Source organism: Quercus lobata, chromosome 3 (assembly GCF_001633185.2).
Source record: "Quercus lobata isolate SW786 chromosome 3, ValleyOak3.0 Primary Assembly, whole genome shotgun sequence".
Taxonomy (NCBI): Eukaryota; Viridiplantae; Streptophyta; class Magnoliopsida; order Fagales; family Fagaceae; genus Quercus; species Quercus lobata.
The window spans coordinates 38,013,798-38,034,658 of record NC_044906.1 but is presented as its reverse complement, the minus strand read 5'-3'; the positions used below and the strand labels follow the sequence as shown (position 1 = coordinate 38,034,658).

Below are 20,861 nucleotides of genomic sequence, written 5' to 3'. Positions count from 1 at the left end.
GCATTTAATGACCCGGGGGGGATTAATTGCAGCTTTTGGAGCTTTACGCTCTGCCAATCCAACAGCTGGAGATCAGATCAACGGTGGACATTATTCCATTTTCTCTGGGCGGGAGCATGTCTGTTCAACTGCCTCTGAGTATATAAGGTTTTAAAGGCGTCCGTTCCTTACTTTTGACGAACGCTCCAGTATTCAGAACGTCTCAGCGCCTTCTCCTTCAACACGCTCTTACCTTCGCCGTCAGTCTCTTGAAGACTCCGCCGAGTTCCTTTCCCGTAAGTGCGCGCAATTTACCTTCTCCTTCTCTATTACTCTTCTTTAGGCAAACTCCCTTCGTGTTGTCTAGGATTAGGGGGAATGGGTAGGCTTGAAAAAATGGTAGACTTTCCGTCCGGTATGGCGGGCTTCAGGGCGAAGTATCGTATTCCTCCAGAGGTAGGCCTAGAGTATTGCCACCAAGAGGAAATTTTGTTCAAGAGAAGAACAGGGGAGGTCGCAATTCCAATGATAGCCTTCGTGGAAGGAGGAACGACGATTCCAATGGGGAGAATAACTAGGGACTACCTACGTAGTCATAGATTGGCCCCCCATCAGTGTACCGCTAACCTGTTCCGTATCCTGGGGTGCGCCAACGCCTTAAATGACTAGATGAACCTCGGCCTTTCATGGCACGACGTGGTTCATCTCTATGAATGCCATAAGCTCGGCGACTCATACTACCTAAAGTCCAGGACTGACGAAGTGAGGTTGATATCTTGCTTTCCCAAGTCCAGCAAAGGCTTGAAGGAAGACCATCTGATCGTCTCCGGACCATGGCATGACGGCATTCACTGTCCGACTAGGGCGGGAACGCCAGGTGGGGTGTCACAAGACTAGATTTCGTGAGGAGGACCTTAGTTTTGAGCCCTCCTCCCTTTTTTCTTTCTTTCTTTCCTTTTCTTTCTATTTTAAACTTGTTGATTTGGTTGCATGCCTCCTCGGTCTAACACAAACCCTTTAACGGCCTTTATAGACAAGGAGCGAACATCCCCTCGGCTGAGCTTGGTCAACATCCCGGCTCTAAATTACCTCCTGAAATCTGAGATTTTCGTGAGCAAGGACAGACAATTACGGTCGACTCCTTTGATTTTGGACTACGTTCCCCTCACTCGATCCTTGGTAGACCCCGGCCAAGCTATAAGGGCTGGCGGTCCAAGATTGGCACGCATTGACGTATCCATACCGGGGTTCCTTACTTCAACAGACTTACCCCCTATTCAGCTACCTCCCCAACGCGCCTTTCCCGCAGTGGTTATCCCGGAGGAGGAGGCTGGTTCTTCACATTCATCCTTAGAGGAACAAATAGACCAGTTCCAATTTACCGAGGAAGGAGAGGCGTCGGCCAGGGTAGTAGAGCTCTCGGACTCCGACGCCGATTTAGACCGTGCCTCAGCGGCTCCTGATACTGGTTTAGTCATCGCACAAGTTGATACCAGCGAAGAAATTAAAGAAGAAGGGATGGACTTGAAGCCGAGGACTGGCCTCAGGGGCCTTCTATCCAACAGGAGCAAGGGGCACTCCTCTAAGGATGTCTCAAAGGAACAAGCTGCCACTAAGGCTCCTGCTCCTCCTCTCCCTCCCCCCTCGTCGGACGCGGCTCTGCAACCTATGCCTAACTTAAGGCGAAAAAGGCAGGTAGAAGAAACGGAGGAGGGAGAGATTGGCCGTGAGAAGGCCAGGCCTCAGAAGAAGGGCAAGGAGACGAAAGAGCCCCGAGAGAAGAGGACTAGGTCCACTGATACCCGAGACGAGGCAGCCACTCGTAGGGAACAACGAACATGCTCGCCGCGGATCGAATTGGACGACACCCCAATCCCCTGGGATACGACCCTATGGGAATCCTAACGAGAGCAGGCATCATACTTGGCCGAGGCCCTGCAGCAACCTCTTCTCTTGCCTCATGATATGGAGGGGCTCAGAAAGACTCGTCAGCCAGAACTTTTCATGTCATTAAAGAGGGACATGGCCATGGTAAGTGGAATCTTCTATCTCGTCCCTATATTGTGCACCCTATTATCGTCATGTTTTAATAGGGTTTTTATTTACTTCCGAGCGCAGGTCACTCAACAAATTTTTGTTGCGAAGGAATGGGCCAAGAAGGCTCGCGAGGACTTACATAGGGAGGCCCAGTCCCGCTATGCCGCCGAGAAGGCTGCTGGCGATCTCAAACAGGATTTTGATCATCAAGATAAAGAAATAAAGGAGGTGAAGAAGGCTCATGCGAGCGCGGAGGCCGGCCTTAAGAATGCCGAAAAGCAAGCTGATGATCTGGGCATAAAGCTCCGCCAATCTGAGGAGAAACTTACGGCGGAGCAACAGGCGGTCTCCATGCTCAAGGCTGAGCTTGCAAGGACCAAGGAGGAAGCCCGCTTGGCCAGGGAAGCTGCTGAGAAGGTTGTGGCGGCCTCATATGAGCGTGGAGTTCATGATACTGAGGCTAGGCTGGCCGAGGAGGTAGCCATTGTCTGCAGGGAATACATCACCACGTCCTGGGGTGTAGCCCTGGATCGGGCAGCTGTCCCAGCGGATTCTAATCTCAGGAAGGCTGAGAACATTTTCTTCCCAGAGGATGTACGCGAAATTCCTGACGAGGATGCCTCCAAAGAGCCTCTTCCAACAGACTCCTTTATTCTTGAGGCTGGGGGCAATGAGCAGGCCGCGCAGGACAAGCCATCCGAGGACAGCCTTTCCATCAACGAGATCATCGCACAGGCCAAGGAGGTTGCCCCGGGGACCCAAGCAGCTGAAGGTCAGCCCACTCCTGCTCAGGGCTCTTAGGAGACTAGTGTAGGATTTATTTGTCTCATCTTTTATATTTTTTTTTGTTTTGCCTCGCCAGTGTTTGTAAACAGAACTGCTTTTGGATTTTAATGATAAAGGTTATTTTCTTTCAAATATTATTGTCTTCTTCTTTTTTTGTTTTCATCATGAATGGATGTCTATTCCATCACTAACTGTTGATAACCGAGCGTAAGTGAATGAATACGTGAATAGAACGATAGTTAATAGTTAGGCGCACTGGCTGCGAACCTTATTTTCTCCAAGTCCCTGGTCTGAAGAGCCAGACAGGATTTGGGCCCTATTTAACACTTAGGGAGAACTGTACAGTAGTTAATTTCCCCCAAGTCTGGGCCGAGGAGCCATGCAGGACTTAGGTTCTGTTTAACACTTGGCAAGAATAGCTTAATTGTTAATTTCCCCCAAGTCTGTGGTCTAGGGAGTCATGCAGGACTTGGGTTCTGTTTAACACTTAGCGAGAACTGCACCGCGGTTAATTTCCCCCAAGTCTGTGGCCGAGGAGCCATGCAGGACTTGGGTTCTGTTTAACACTTCGTGAGAATCATTTTGCGGTTAATTTTCCCCAAGTCTGTGGCCGGGAAGCCATGCAGGACTTGGGTTCTATTTAACTCTTGGTGAGAATAGTATCACGGTTAATTTCCCCCAAGTCTGTGGCCGAGGAGCCATGCAGGACTTGGGTTCTGTTTAACACTTACGTAAGTAACTGGACAGTAACACGGCATTTAAAAATTATATCTTTCATTAATAACAGTACCTTTTCAGGTTGTTTACATTCCAAGGGCGTGGCACTACATGTTCGTCCAAGTCTTCCAAAAAGTAGGCTCCTATGCCGGCTATAGAAGTGATGCGGTACGGTCCCTCCTAATTTGGTCCGAGCTTTCCCCATGCGAGGTTCCTCGCAATGCCTAAGACCTTCCTCAGTACTAGATCCCCAGGCACTAATGGTCTGGACTTCACCTTGGCGTCGTAACCTTGCTTGAGATTCTGTTGATAATTAGCTAAGTGGACCATCGCGCCCTCCCTTCTTTCGTCGATGAGGTCCAAGCTCTTTTCTAGAAGCTTGTTATTGGTAGCGGGGCAGAAGGTGGTGGTCCTCTGGGTTGGGAAGTTCACCTCCAGTGGAATGAGAGCCTCGGCCCCATAGGTCATTGAAAAAGGGGTTTCCCCTGTGGACCTACGAGGCGTGGTGCGGTATGTCCACAAGACATAGGCTAACTCCTCTACCCATCTTCCCTTTGCATCATCTAGTCTCTTTTTCAGTCCATTCATTATGGTCTTGTTGACGGCTTCTGCTTGTCCATTACTCTGGGGGTAAGCTGGTGTGGAGTACCGGTTAACAATTCCCAGCTCACTGCAGTACCTTCTGAAGGCTTTGCTGTCAAACTGGAGCCCGTTGTCCGACACCAGGGTGTGCGGGGTGCCAAACCTGGTGACTATATTTTTCCAGAGAAACTTCTTGACATCGACGTCCCTAATGTTTGCCAGCGCCTCAGCCTCCACCCATTTGGTGAAGTAGTCGGTGCCGACGAGAAGAAATTTTTTGTTCCCTGTTGCTTTGGGGAACGGACCAAGTATATCTAGGCCCCATTGCGCAAATGGCCAGGGACTGGACAATGGGTTTAGCTCTCCACCAGGCTGGTGTATGCTCGGAGCGAATCTCTGGCATTGGTCGCACTTCTTCACATACTCCAGGACTTCCTTATGCATGCTCGGCCACCAATAACCCAATGTTAAGGCTCTGTGAGACAAAGACCTACCCCCTGTGTGACTTCCGCAAATTCCTTCATGTAACTCTTCCAGGATGAGTTCTGCAGCCTCTGGGTGCACACATAGCAAATACGGCCCTGAGAACGAGCGTCTGTAAAGCTTGGAGTCCTCCGATAACCAGAATAGAGTGGCTCTTCTCCTGATTTTTCCAGCCTCAACTTTATCGTCTGGCAAGGTATCATGCTTTAAGTACAGAACGTTAGGGTCCATCCAGCTCGGCCCTGCCCTGATGTTATGTATTCCAATCCCATTGGCCTTTTCTATTGATGGACGGAGGACCTCTTCTACCAGAATGACTCGAGGTAGGGGTTGAGCCGAGGAGGTAGCCAACGTCGCGAGAGAATCAGCATGAGTGTTCCCACTTCTAGGTACGTGCGTCAAGCGGAAGTGATGAAATTGGTTCTGCAGGTGCTTAACCCGAACAAGATACTCTTGCATTCTTTCGTCCTTTGCCTCCATGTCTCCATTTACCTGTCCCACAATAAGTCTTGAATCCGAGAACATGTCTACGGATTTCCCCCCATTTTTCGAATCATTCCCATTCCCTCCAATAGCGCCTCATATTCGGCTTCGTTATTTGTGGCTGAAAAACCGAGTCTCAATGACTTCTCTATGGTTATCCCTTTAGGTGAGAGCAGGACAAGTCCTAACCCTGAGCCCCTTTGGTTCGATGCGCCATCAATGTATGCTTTCCACCAAGTGAGTCCACGCGGGGAAACTGTGCTGCTCACCCGCTCGCCAGCCCCCAATAAGACCGACACTTCCTTTCCTTCTGGTGCAGGCTTCGTAAATTCTGCCACTAGGTCGGTGAGGACCTAGCCCTTTACAGCGGTGCGAGGCATGTATCTAATGTCAAAGGCGCCCAAAATAGTTCCGCATTTTGCAATTCTACTTATGTAATCGGCGCTGTGCAGGATGGACTTTAAGGGGAGTTGAGTTAACACCACAACAGTGTGTGCTGGAAAGTAGTGGGGCAGCTTTCTTGTGGCCTGTACGATGGCCAGGATAGCCTTTTCGAGGGGAAGGTAACGGGTTTCTGCCTCCAGCAGTGATTTGCTAACGTAATAGACTAGTCGCTGTGTGCCGTTGTCTTCTCGGATTAGCACCAAGCTTACTGCATGTGGGGCCACTTCTATGTAGGCAAACAAAACCTCGTCGGCCTCGGGACTGGACATAATCGGCGGATGGGCGAGGTATTCCTTTAGCTGTTGGAAAGCCATAGCACATTCCTCATCCCACTCAAATCCTTTCCACTTGTGTAATAGGAGAAAAAATGGCTTGCATCTATCTGCTGAGCGCGAGATGAAACGGTTTAAAGCTGCTATCATACCAATAAGCTTCTGGACTTCTTTAGGGTTCCGAGGAGGCTGCAAGTTATGGATGGCTCTTATTTGGTCGGGGTTAGCCTCAATGCCTCTGTGAGTCACCATATAGCCCAAGAATTTTCCAGATCTCACTCCAAATGAACATTTGGTTGCGTTCAGCCGTAACTTATACTTTCTTAATATCTGAAAAACGTTGCCAAGATCATCAATATGGTTGAGAGCCAACTTACTTTTAACCACCATGTCGTCTATGGACACTTCAATGTTTTTACCCATCTGCTGCTCAAACATCTTGGTCATCATCCTTTGATAGGTTGACCCGGCATTTTTTAGGCCGAAGGGCATCACTTTATAATGATAATTCCCAACTGGGATGACAAAAGCAGTCTTCTCCTGGTCTTCGGCGGCCAAGGGTATCTGGTGGTAGCCCTGAAAAGCGTCTAGAAAACTCATTCTAGGATGTCCGACAGTCGAATCTACCAACCGGTCTATCCGGGGCATAGGGAAGGGATCCTTTGGGCACGCCTTGTTTAGGTAGGTGAAGTCTACACAAACCCGCCATTTCCCGCTCTTCTTCCTCACCACTACCGTGTTGGCTAACCACTCGGGATAGAAAACCTCTTTGATAGCTCCTGCTTTCTTTAATCTTGTGACCTCTTCTATCACAGCGTCGGTATGTTCTTTCGACGGTCGTCAAAGAGCTTGCCTCTTAGGTATTATGGCCGGGTTCACATTAAGGTGGTGGCAGATGAAATCTGGGTCGACCCCGGGGGCCTCATAGGGGTCCCAAGCAAACACGTCTATATTCTGTTGGAGGAAAGCAGTCAGTGCTGACTTCTCTTGGGGTGGCAATTCCGAACCAATTTGAAAAAACCTCTTAAGGTCAGATCCGACAAGTACTTTCTCCAACTCCTCACAGTTCACCTCCATGGCTGGTCCTCCACTGCCCGCAGTTGGGACCGCAGTCATTAATTGCTATAAGCCGTTCTCGGCCGAAGTGGAAGTTATGCAATTCTGCTGTCGCAAGATTGCCGACACCATGCATTGCCTAGCTACTCCCTGGTTCCCTATTATCTCTTTGATCTGACATCCTGACGGATATTTCACCTTTTGGTGCAAGGTTAACGACACAGCCCCTAGTGCATGAAGCCATGGCCGGGCCACGATGGCTGTGTAAGGGGAGTATGCATCTACGACAATGAAGTTCACTTCTACCACATCTGAGTCTGTTTGCACAGGCAACCTAATCATGCCTCTCAGGATGACAACCTTTCCTTCAAAGCTAACCAGGGGGGAATCGTATGGCGACAGGTTTTCCTGCTTTAAGTTCAGTCCCTTATACAAATCAGGGTACATTATCTCCACTGCGCTGCCTTGATCAACTAACACCCTTTTCACGTCATAACCTCCTATTCTGAGCGTAACGACTAAGGCATCATCGTGGGGTTGGATAGTTCCTTGTTTGTCTTCCTCCGTGAACCCGATTAATGGCGTGGCGCTCATTCTAGCCCTCTTGGATTCCCTGTCATCTGGCTTAGTCGGGAAACTGCTCACTGACATTACCCTGAAGGGGACAGAGCTTGTCCTTCCAGGTGCGGCGAGAATGACATTAATTGTGCCAATGGGTGGCCTCAACGTACTTTGTCTGGTTTCATTGTTTGATGGTTCTTGCCATCCTTCAGAGAAATGTAGCAGATGTCTCAGCTTCCCTTCTCGGATGAGCCGGTCTAAATAGTTCTTCAGGTTCCTGCAATCATCAGTAGTGTGACCTGCCTCCTGATGGTATACGCAATACAGGTTCTGATTACGCTTCAAAGGGTCGCCAGCCATCTTGTTCGGCCACTGGAAGAAAGGCTCATACTTCACCTTCTCTAAGATCTTGTGAAGAGGTTCTCGGAACACAGCATGGACTGTCTGAGCCCCAATAGATCCGAACTGCTCTATTAGTCCCTTCTCGATCTGTTACTGTTGTTAAATCGTTCCGACCTGAAGTCCCTCCTCTCCTGAGGGACGACCTTCGCTTTACCTTTTTCCATCTGCTGATCCTCCTCAACCCTTTTGTACTTGTCGATTTTGTCCATGAGTTGGCGCACGCTGGTGACTGGCTTTCCAGTGAGGGACTTTCTTAAGCCATGTTCTGTCGGCAAGCCCCTTTTGAACGTACTGATGGCGACGTCATCATATTTCCCTTCGATCTCGTTATACATTTCCCAGTATCTATCCGAGTAGGCCTTCAGCGTCTCTCCTTCCCGCATGGACAAGGATAGGAGGGAATCGAGGGGCCGAGGGACTCTAATTCTGGTGATGAAACGGGAACCAAAAGCCTGTGTTAGCTATTTAAAGGAATCTATGGAATTCGGCTGGAAGGAATCGAACCATCTCATCGCCATGGGTCCCAAGCTAGATGGGAATATCCTACACATTAACGCCTCATCCCTGGTGTGGACGGCCATCCTTTGATTGAATTGGCTCACATGCTCCACTGGGTCGGTCCGACCATTGTATATGGCAAACGTTGGTTGATGGAACCGCCGAGGAAGCACTGCCCTCTCTATTCTACGTGTAAACGGCGATTGGGAGATGCAATCCAGGGCCTTACTCATGGCATCGTTGGCCAGGCCTTGGTAAGATGGGCTTTTGCAGCTGCGTTTACGAGGCCTCTCTTCCTCATAGGAAAAGGTCTCGCTCGGAGGGGTTCTTGATCTTCGCCGATATTCGTTATCCTCGTCACTACTAGAGCCCGAGCCGGGTGAAGGACATTTTTGCTGTGCTCGGCGTAGCTTTTTCTTTAAATCGTCAATCTCTTTTCGTAAAGCCTTTCGATCATTTTGCTCATGGGATGCATGATCCTTCCCCTTTGAATGGCTTTTACTCGTGTAAGAGGTGTTCACGCTTCCCTCTCGTTGGTTGTCTTGATCGTTCCCTCGTTCGACATTTAAAAAATTGTCCTGCCGTTGAGAATCTGCATGTCCGGTTTGGCGGGGGCCTGATCCTTCCATTTCTTACTGTTCACTTGTCGAGACACAAATTCTCCCCACAGACGGCGCCAATTGTAAGGGACAGATTTTGGGGCCCAAGTCCAGCGAGTGAGCGATTCTGGCTCAAAAGACCCTCAACAATGAATTTGTAGAGAATGGGACGTAGAACTAGGTCTTGACAGAGTAAACGTAATTGTTAGTAAGCCATGCAACCATTTGAACGTGGGAATACTTCATTAAGTTTCCTGGGATAACAGTTCTTAGGGCTGTACCCAAAGTTTTGTTTACAGAGTTCCTTTCTTTCTCTCTCTTCCTTTCCTTACTTTTTGCTCTCCAGCTTCCGATCCCCTGATCATGGGGGTTTTCTTCTCTTATATAGCATCTTTCGAATGATAATGACCCTACACTTATTGATCATCTGGGCCTCTACTTGAGTGTCTGTCCCATAGGACATCCTCCTCCCTTTTCTGTGAGTTGCACTGGCCAAGATAATACTGTTCTCCTGTCCTCTCCACATTAATGCGGCTGGAAAAGTAGCTCCCTTGCATTTAATGCGGCAGTTGTGGTTGCCCCCTGAACGTCTAGCATTTTCCTTTGATTTTGGATGACCTTTCACCATGTTAAGAGTGTGAATTGGACTCCCGTTTGGCGCGTCTGAGGAGACAATCCTCCTCGGACGCCTCTTAAACAAGCCCGGCTCGGCCCAACAGGGTTGGGCTGGAAGCCCTCTGGCCATGTCTTCACTTCCTGTTATGGCTGGGCTCCGCATGAAAACCAAGGCCCACTGTTGACTGATGAACTTTACCCCCACAAGTTTTTAGCTTATTGGATTAGTTAAAGGAATATTGGGAATAATTTGGAAAGACCCAAATTGAATATGTGACTACTAAGTTTTTAGTAGAATGGGAAAATTTTGGAGTTTAAAATGAGACAAAGATTGCAAATTTTGAAAATGAGATATAGATTGAAGACGGCTAGAATAAGTTATTTGAATAAGTCATTTTATTTTATTACCAACCTAGGTGGTGATTTCGTGGGTTATTAGAAGCTTGGTTGCATTGAGAAACTTACTTTTAAGATATAAGAAAGTATTTTTGGGATATGACCATAGGTTATTTTTTCTGTCTCTCATCATGAGTCAATGATATTGCTTATATGACTTTTTCTTTTTCTTGGTCATTTAAATTCTGTTAACCTATATGGTTTACTTCTTTGAACTTTTCATCATCCTCTGGCATGTCCCCTTTAACCTCTAGCCTGATTTTAACTGCATTACGTATAAGGTTCAAATTTTGTTCTTTGCTTAAATGATATAACTCATATAAGTATACAAAGTTTGATTTGGCTTAGGTGGCAAGATGTTTTACGGAGAGTTTAGTAACCATAGAGACCATGATTCAACCATCAAATATAAGCAGTTGGGTTAAGTGTGTTAATTCTGATCCACCTTCAACCATATTGCAATTGGAGGTGCCATGTTGGGAACTTGAGGTAACCATTCTTTCTAAACTTTCCTTCAAGTGGAAAGCTGGTGGTCTTTATCCATAAGATAGTGAGAGCTTCTTTAATGACGATCATGTGATGTACCTTATAGCTTGGTTACTAGAAGAAGAATAAATTTGAAGTTGACTTGGAATAAATGCCCACATCACGATCATCATGTAGTTCTTCTGTGATCAGCTTGTTGTGAGCAGTCCTCTAATCAAGGCAGGATTAGGTGCAATGCAATGGTATGTCCTCATGATCATGTAATACTTTTAATTTTTAATCTATATCTATATATATCTAAAAGTTGAAGTACAATATTTATTATTGCTACGCTCTTGTTAAGCCACATCAGCGTCCACATTATTTTCTTTTTTTTCTTTTTTCGTTTAATTATTTTTAATATTTATATTTTTCCAACCTTTCTCCCTCCCTTCCCTTTTCATCTCCCCATTACTTCTCCAACTTTTCTCCCCCCCCCCCTTTATCTTTTCATCTCCCCACTACCCTCTACATTAATATCATTCTTCCTCTTTTCCTTCATCTTCCTTTATTTTTGTTTCTTCTTATTCACACTTTCTTACTATAAATTTGTCACTATCTCTATCATTTTATGCATAGTTTTCGCTCATAAAAAATGGTTGTCTCTCTCTCTCTCTCTCTCTCTCTCTCTCTCTCTCTCTCTCTCAATTTTTTGGAGGATATTTTTTTCTTGCATATCCACTTTAGGTTGATAATTTTTTATATTCTTTAAAACTCTACTTTGGGTTAATATAATTTAGTTTAGTTTTTTATTTATTATTTATTTTTGGTTGTCTTTGATTGTTAAATGTTACCATATTGCATTATAAAGAATTAAATAAAACATATAAAAATATAATATTATTCTATTACATAGCATGATTTGGATAATTTGGTATTTATTGTAATTTGGTACTTATTCTATTACATAGCATGATTTTTTATAGTGCTCAATTTAGATGTTAAACTGTGGGATTTTACTAATTTTTGTTTATTTTTTAAATCTTTGTGGTGAACAAAATTCTCTTAACAGTTGTATTAGAAGTACTCTATAATCAGAGGTTAGTCAGACAAAAATAATTGGATGCGTGACAAATTTTAACTTTTGCAATTTTTATTATTATTATTATTATTTTATAACAATGCATATATAGAAATTTAATTCTTAGATTTTGCTAATAATTGTTTATTTGATAATATGTTAGGGGTGGACGAAATCACAATTTTTGCAAAGAAAATAACCTTAAAATAGATTGTCAACAATAAATTTTTTTCCTAATTGATCCAATTAATCATTGTTAAGTTTTATTAATTTTTTTTAGCTACATTTTACAGTGTTTTAGATTGTAGGCAAAAAAAAATAAGGTTTAAGAAAGTTTGTTTAAAACTAAAAGAATAATTTCCAAATTTTATGTTCTTTTTAATGATTTACAAAATCTTATAAATAACTTTTTATTAAAATCACCAGCTAACTGTAGAGAAGGATTGAAGGAGATTTGTCTAGTTAGAGTTCAACACTGCTACCGAGAAACCAACAAATGTGCTGATGCACTAGCTAAAAAGGGAGCCCTTCTATCTCAGGATTTTGTTGTTTTTGTAGAGCCCCCATCAGATGTATGACCGTCATGTTTACTCCTTTTGGAGGTTGCTTAGTTGTTAATGATAATTTCCTTTCCACCAAAAAAAGAAAAAGAAAAAAGAAAATCTAAGTGGCATGACACTTGTTTTATTTGTAAATCTAGAGATTGGTGCAAGGTACATGCTGGTTGTTAGCATTGGCTTATTACTACTGTTATTAGGCTTTCCATTAAGGAGGCCTTTTTAAATGTGGTACAGAGAGGGTGCTGGTGATTTTGGTCTTCAGAAATGGCACAGCTGTATTGACATTTATTGGTTGAACTCTACTGTTATATTGTTCATTAGAAGCATCAGCAGCAGGTTGAAATTTTTTTGCATCAAACAGGAGGATAGGAGGTTGTCTCTCGAGCAACAGACACACAAAGATGAAAGCTTGACTACTTGTGTTTTTGTTTTGGTTTGGTTTTATTTATTTTTCCTGGTTTTGGCTGGATTGATGTATAGATACAAACTTGGGGTTTTATGATGTAATTAACAAGAACACTATTTTACTTCTTTGATAGTACTAATAGAACAGTAGATTTACTATTTCCATGTTTGTTTGGCTCTAAAGATATTTATAATTTGTATAAGAGTAGTTGCTTGTTCTGAGTAGTTGTCTAATCAAGCAGAGCCTGTATGTATCGCATGATTCTTTTAATAATACCTACCCAAAAAAAAAAAATCCAAGCTTAACCTTGTTATATATGTTGCGATTTTTTTAATATGTGATGATTGAAGGCAAATGAATTTGAAGTAATGACTCAATTCATGAGAACATAATACCATTTGATTGGCGAGAACCCTCAATTTGTAGTGAACTGATAACAGAAGACTTTTCAATGATGGCCTAGAAGTTGTCAATAACGAGTCAAACATGGTTGAAGAGAAGCGCACCACTGTGTTTGGTTTAAAGAATGAAAAATTTGGAACTCATCTGTAAGTTCACTATTTGATTCTTCCTCTGGTCCAATTTCCAAAATTGCATCCTCTTCCACACTGCTCACATTCTTCAAACGAGGCATTACCAAAAAAAATTTAAGCTCTTTGTTGATAACCAACAAAATAAGATGCAAGTCTTTTTTAGTGGCATATGATTTTTTAAATTGACAAAGATCATCATATAATGGGTCATACTTGTAGGTTGTGTAGCTTAGGATTATTGGATGATTCGAGCCTAACTTGTATCATGGTTTTCATTATCTCTCTCTTTTTATCTTTCCCCATGCATATTGTTTGAGTTGTCATTTACTTCTTGGCAAAATATGTATATCAATTTATTAGCGGTTAATACCAGTTTCGAAAATTCATCACATGCTCAGGTCCAGAGTCCAGAACATCGATTCACTTGCCCTACCTCTCTTGGTGTTGCTCCTCTTGAAGTTACTCAAATTTAAAGGAAAAAAATGTCATATTCATCATGATCCAAACCCAAATGGGCCCATGGGCCATAGCATGGCCAGCCAATTATCCACAATAACAAAATCTCAGTAGCCACGTCATCGATCCGCACTAATCCCTCTAAATAAAGCAACTGCCGTCGATGACACAGAAAATCAACGGCCACGATCCTTCTCTTCCGCGCCACATACACTTCTTATCAGAAATAAAAATCAAACCCCCAGTAACGAATCACAGCCGTCCATAGCCCGTACGAAATCAACGTCCACGATCGTCCTCCTCTCGCTCCCAAAATTTCAATTTCAATCCCCTGGTATAAATCCACTCACGCTCCCTCCAAATCCGGTTGCAAACTCAAAGAAAGGAGAGTGGGGCTGTAAAAAGCACAGAAGAAAAGACTAAACAAAGACGAAGGAGAGAGAAAAAAAGAAAAAAAAAAAGTGTACCAGCAATTTGCTTGACTTTGCCGTTCCCATTTCCACTTTCCTTTGTCTAATTTCATCACATATTTCTCTCTCCCTTCTCTTATCACTATGGCTTTTCTGAGAGGCTCTTCTTCCTCCTTTACCCAACATTGCAAATATGATGTGTTCTTGTGTTTCAGAGGAGATGATACTCGCAGTGGTTTTATTAGCAATTTGGATGGATTTTTGTGTGATAAAGGGTCAGTTTGTGCTACCAATTTTTTATGAGATAGATTCATTAGTAGTTCGTAACCAAAAGAGAAAGTTTGGTAAAGCATTGGTAAGGCATGAACAAAAATTCAACATGAACAAGGTTCAAATATGGAGGGTAGCTCTAGAAGAAGTTGGCATTATATGTGGTTTGGCTTACAATGAAGAGTACGTTTTTTTTTTTTTTTTTTTTGATAAATGACTACTTTGTGATCACCAATTAATTTTACAGTTAAGCAGCAACTCCCAAGAGCTTTTTTTTTTTTTTTTTTTTTTTGAAATTATCAAACTTTTGTACTTTGATCATATCTGTTATGAGGGAGCTAGTTAGGCTATAAGGGGTCAACGTTAGAAAGATAAGAATAGAGGATCAATAATCTAATCAATTACTTAGAAGTTCCTCCCACATAATCTTCATAAAATTTTACCCCAATTTCTTAATAGATTCATTTAAGCTAGTATTTAGAAGTGGATATTCAATAGGTCTATTTCCTTACCTAAGTAGATTTTCCATATGTCTTTGTGCTAAAAGCCCAAAATTGATTTCCTAGTTGGATAAAAAAAAAGGGCTTCGAAGTGATAGTTCTTGGATCTATGACTATGAGTTACATACCATTTACTTTTATTAACAATATATATCAGTTGTAGTACACAAGCTAAACAATTTGAATTTAGTTCATGTTCATATTTTATTTTCTAACATGTTTTTAATGATCAGCTACCCTTAATATCAATTTATCCAAGAAATTTTTGAAGAGATATTTCCATTTGTTGGTAAGACAACAATCGCCAAAACTAATTTTGACTTAATTACATATTGTTTTGAATGAAATAGTTTTCTAGTAGACGTTAGAGAAAAATCAAGAACAAGTTGAAAAAAATGCTACCTAACACACTCGGTATATATTTAGATCCCATATACCCAATTTTATGGCTTATTCACTTATAGCCTAAACTAACAATTAATGTCCAATCAGGGTTGGCTCAAGGCCTAGGCAAGTTAGGTCTAGGCCTAAGGCCCCACCAAAAAAAAAAAATTTCTTAGAAAAAAATGCCTCACTTTCCATAGTTAAAGCCCTAAATTTTTATAAAACTATATACATTTTCTAATGGTTGTACATTTTTTTTATTAGTGATGTTAAGGATATTACAAATTTTACTATTAGCTTACAAATTGTCATGTTATTAATCACAAAAAAGTGATATAAACATTCATTAGTTAAATTAATTAAGTTCATCAATGAGAGACAACGTTACATTATATTTTGAACATTTTATAGTGCTTTTAATTAGCGCATTTTTCTTTTTCATTTCTATTAAGATTCTCAAATTACGAGACCAATAGAACCTTAACTCAATTAAAACCCTAAAATATTTCAAAAAGATGTTGCAAATGCGTTAAATCATCAATTATAGATTAATCTCCCCCGATAGTTTGAGACTTTGATTTTTGTAAACTAATATCCTACAAAACCACATACCAAATAATATCTATCTCTCTCTCTTAAAATCAAAATATAAAATTAAAAATTAGATTACAACTTTATTTAACTATGCATCGTTTTATATCCAAAATAAAGTATCTTTTTCAATCGCAATATATTTTTATTTCTTTTTATTAATATTTATAATTCAACTATGATATTTAATTCTCTATATGAAATTAACATTAGTTTAGTTGGTATTATTTATGTATTTAATGTATCAAATTAACCCTTAATTTGATTAGTATTAAATAATTGTGTTTAATTAATATTTATATATTAAACGCCCCACATAAATTTTTCGTCTTAGGCCCCAAATTATGTTGGGCTGCCCCTGTGTCCAATATAAGTAATTAGCCAATTTCACATTGCATGCATATTCAAGTAGCAACTAAAACAAGTAAAGCAATATGAAAAACGGAATAAAGAGAAGCAAACCACATGGAAACACCAAATGTGTGAAGTGAAAAACCAAAGTCCTCGTCGTAAAAACCTCTCCACAACACTACTGTTGGACCTCCACTAGTGAATAGTTGCAGTACAAGTTTGCATTGGACCCTCCAAGCCTAAGCTGCTAAGCTACCATAATACTCAAGCCCTTCAAGCTCCAACTCATTGCATTAGTAAATGATATTTGCCCTATATATTAAGCACTTAAACATTGGGTTTCATTTGTTTCAAAAAAAAAAAAACATTGGGTTTCATTTGCATCAAACACAATTAATTTTTTACGTCTCTTAATCAGTATTAGTATCAAACTCCCCTTTTCAATCTATTTTTCTATTTACTTTGACATAGTTTATTAAATCAGCCTATACCTTCAATATAGGTAAGATGAAAGGTGATTATAGCTTACTTCATGAGCTCAATGGTAACAAAGAGAATTGGAAGATTAAGGCTTGAGTCACACGACTATGGGATGTCTACAATCTCAAGAACAAAGATTTTATGAGCTTGGATATGGTCTTGCTAGATGAACAGGTTAGATGCACATACAACCATACATCAACTGTAAACTAGACAACTTTTTTTTTTCTACAATCTCAAGAACAAAGATTTTCTGAGCCTAGATGTGGTCTTGCTCAATGAACAGGTCAAATGCTCATACAACCATACGTCAATTATAAACTAGACAACTTAAAAAAAAAAAAAAAAAAAAAAAAAAATGTCAATGATATTGTTTTTTTTTTAAATAGTAATAATGATTGATTGTTTAATTCATGATTGTATAAGGGCAAGCACATACATGCAAGTATCAAGGATGCATTTGTTCATCAATTTACGGAATCATTACAAGCAGGCAACATCTATTACATAAAGAATTTTGGTGTTATTCCTTACCAGAATGATTACAAAATAGTCACCAATGAACATATGATCAAGTTCTATGCAACAACAATAGTTAAACCAGCAGGATCAGACCATCCTTCAATCCCAAAATATAAATTTGAATTTGTTCCATTTGAACATTTGAGTGGTCGGTGTGACAAAAGTGTCCACTTAACAGGTATTGATGATTATAAATTTTGTTATATTAACTCTATATTCATATAATCGAAAGGCTTGATTAAAGGAAAAAAATCAAGTTGTATGTCCTTGATATATTTGATCATGTAAATTATGTAGATGTTATTGAAGAATGTCAACCATTTCCCGTGTATGAGAATGACAAAAATGGAAAGCCATCGAAGAGAAGGATCATTAAGATTGAAGACAAAAGGTTCGTTTGACTCAAATGATTTTTTAATACTAATAATAGGAAATTTATCAAAAAATGAAAAAAGGCTTAAAATAACCAAAAATGCAGGAAACGTAAAATTCAGATTACATTGTGGGGAGACCTTGCAGAAAGTATCACAGAAGATGTATGCATATATGGATAGATCAAAATCAACTATTTTGATAATTACTTCAACAACTGTGAAAGCATTCATGAGTAAGAATATGTGTGTCATAATTTAGTTCGTTATGCTATTTTTTATGGTTCGGTTAATTGCTATGCTGACTTTTAACTTTTCTTTTATGTAATAAGGCCAACTTTCATTGTCTTCCACCTATGCAACAAAGGTTTACATCAACTTGGATTATCAGCAGGATTACATCCACTGGGATTCCGAAGAAGTGGAAAAAATAAGAGGTCAATATGCGAAATTATAAAATTTCTTGAGCAATCAAAATCTCAGGTAAGTTAAAACTCTAAATAAGTATTTGATTAATAAAAAAGTTACATGTATTATATACTAATAAAAAAAATTACTATAGGCCCGCCGATTTTCTATTGTATGGCTGTTGTGAAAAAAGTAAATGCTGAAAATGGATGGCATTATATTTCATGCACTGATTGTCATAAAAAGGCTAAAACAATTGGATCTACATTTTGGTGTGAAGGTTGCAAGAAAGGATTTTCTTCTCCAACAATAAGGTTAGTTCTAGTTTATGAAAAAGATTAAATATATTACATATAAAATATATATTGTGGAAACTAACACATTTGCCAAAAACTTCAGGTACAGATTAGAATTACATGTCAAGGATGAAAGTGGCAGCACAATATTTGTGGTATTTGACAAGGAAGCAGAGAAAATTGTTCGTATTCCTGCTACACAAGTCTATACTACAGAAATAAAGGTATAATATTTATAGCTTTGTAAAACTTCTTGAAGTTATGAACTTATCATGATTTTTAAGATTTCCATACATCTTTCAAATATTTGGTATTGCAAATGAATCTTTTGTGTGTGTGTGTGTGTATATAAACCCCTATGACAGGATGAGGATGATGATGAGGATGTTGTTCCAAAGCCAATAAAGAATTTACTTGGAAAAACATACATGTTCCAGATAAAAATCAATCCAAAAAACAATTTCACTACAAAACAAAATTTCACGGCCATTCATGTGTTTGAAGATCATGAGTATAAGCAGTTGCAACATGAATAGGTATACTATGTTGTGGAGCCAGAGAATTTGTGATCCCGGTCCACTTTACATTAGGGCCCAAGGCCCGACCCGAGGAAAGACGTTGCCGAGGACGTGCAACGAAAGTCCAAATGCACATCCCAAAACTTAGAAGGAAAGAATGGCACGCCATCAAAGGCAGCCCCCAAAGCGCTCCCAAAAGAAAGGACGAGTACAGTGTAGGAGCGGTTCAAGGGAAAGACTGCCAATACTGCAATTAAGTACTCTGCACCTAACAGGGCCATGCTCTTTAGCTTTTAAAATCACCCCCAACCACTTTGAGTATGGGCTAACAAGTCAAGTATCAGCTCTAAAAAGTGGAACCTACACATGGACGTTTAAGAGAGGGGAAAAGCTAGTATAAAAGGAGGAGGAAGCAGCCAAAAGAAGGGGGGCAGATTGTCTCCAGGGCCATTGAACCCTAACGTAAAAAGAATAATAAGAACATTAAGCTCCTCGGACGAGGTTCAAGAACCGGAGCCACTCAGGCCGTGCCGAGGAGAAAGTCTTCTTAGATACGCTAGGTTCACCTCTATGCGATCATCACGAACACCATGACTAACGGCTGTCCGTTCACCAAGGCCTAGCCTTTTAGCCCACTCTCTACAAATTTTATTGTTTGGGCCTTTAACGTTCGAACCTAATACACCAATTTGGGGTCGTTACAAATTGAGTCCTTACATATGTCAATAACAACTATTAATTATTGGATTTGTTTACAAGGTTATCCATTTAAATGATCATAACTACATATATTCATGTAGGAGGAGAAAAATCAGATTCTTCCCCTGAAATGAGCCATTGATGTGGATGTTGAGATTGAAAGAGAAGTTCCTAAAGCTAAAAGAAATGGAAAGTAAGTATAATTGAAAATTTTTTTGAACACATTTTTTGAAAAAAAAAAAAAAAAAACCCTAATATGATGCGAATTTGAATTTACCTAACCATCCATATCTTTTAGAGCTATGGTGGTAGTTGATATTGTGGGAGCAACTTTCCATACTAATAAGAAATGAACAGGGACGGAACCACATACAGGCAGAGGGGGGCTGTGCGCCCCCACCCCCCCCCCCCAAATTTTTTTAAAATATTAAATAGTAGGTATATATTTAAGATTTTAAAAAATAAGCCCAAGAAAAATTATATTTGCCTCCCTTGACTTCGAATCCTAGTTCCGTCCCTTATGACAATGTCGTCAGATTTTGGCAACCCCAAAGTAGACATGACAATGAAGGTTAATAAGTGCACAGAGAAAGAGGGGGAGGCTAAAATGTAGAAAGATAGTTTAGTTGAAAAAATAATGATAAGAGTGCAATGACAGAATCAATGTCTTCTCTTTTGGGAGGAAGGTATAGGAAATCATGAGTAACGCTAAGAGCAATTGGAGAACTTTGTAGATATTGTAGATTGTAGAACCTATAACAATTTCTTGTATATATTGTTTAAAAAAAATTTGACAAGAAGTTGCATGGCAACTTCCTTTTTTTGTTTTTTCCTTTTGCAAAGTTACTATAAGTGATAGTGAAGATTTGTACCCAAGATTTTCTGGCAGAGAAAACGGAATAATTCCATTGAATTATAAAGCTCAGTGCAACTTCTTAACAATTAGTATAAAGCTTCTATTTTATTTTGACAAATTAATTGGAACTTTCATAGAATTTACAAGATTACGCGGTGTAACTCTTTATTATTCATTAATAAAAAAGTAATAACTTACTTAATATTATTGCCTTTTATGTTTTGGTAATACACATAAATATATTCTAAATTGAAACTTTTGTTTTGGAATACCAGCAATCCAGCATCGTTCTTTTCTAAGTTTTGTGTGAAACCTTTAACACGTATGGGGAAGTTATAACACACCACCTTTTATTTTATTTATTTTATTTTTTATGTTGATTCGCCCTTATACTTATGTTATACTACTCCTTTTGTTTTTAGAAATAAACACACACACATAAAAGGGACAAGGAAATTGGTTTTAATACAAGCACACCACAAACTTCCCTTACATGATGCTTATTTTCCCAAAATATAGATCAAATTTTAATGGATGATTAGTAACTCATTTGATTATGAATTGTTGAATTTATCCTTTTCGAGTTTCACTCAATTCATATAATTCTATTTTTTTCAATCCAAATAATAATAATAATAATAATAGATTTATTTTTGAGAATTCTTTTCTCATTTTTTTTAGAAATATAATGACTTTGATGACCCATTTTTTTTGGTTTCTTTTGCTACATTTAGAATACTACCTAGTTCTTCAAATTCGAACATGTCTTGATATAAATTAATTTTGAACTTGAA

The 20,861-nt window shown here is 40.1% G+C and overlaps 2 protein-coding genes across 2 annotated transcripts; one reads left to right on the top strand and one right to left on the bottom strand.

The window, feature by feature from the left end:
- Nucleotides 1-6,905: 6,905 nt before the first annotated feature.
- LOC115980851 lies at nt 6,906-7,760 on the bottom strand. Its single transcript, XM_031103060.1, has 2 exons — nt 7,320-7,760; nt 6,906-7,247 (listed from the first exon to the last, which is right to left on the bottom strand). Exons 1-2 carry the CDS (start codon nt 7,758-7,760, stop codon nt 6,906-6,908), a joined length of 783 nt encoding a protein of 260 aa, XP_030958920.1.
- Nucleotides 7,761-17,864: 10,104 nt separating this feature from the next.
- Nucleotides 17,865-18,530, top strand: LOC115980850 (replication protein A 70 kDa DNA-binding subunit D-like). The gene is made up of 3 exons (XM_031103059.1): nt 17,865-18,012; nt 18,098-18,218; nt 18,360-18,530. The coding sequence occupies exons 1-3, from the start codon at nt 17,873-17,875 to the stop codon at nt 18,528-18,530; spliced, it is 432 nt and encodes a 143-aa protein (XP_030958919.1). The 5' UTR covers nt 17,865-17,872.
- The last annotated feature ends 2,331 nt before the right edge of the window (nt 18,531-20,861 follow it).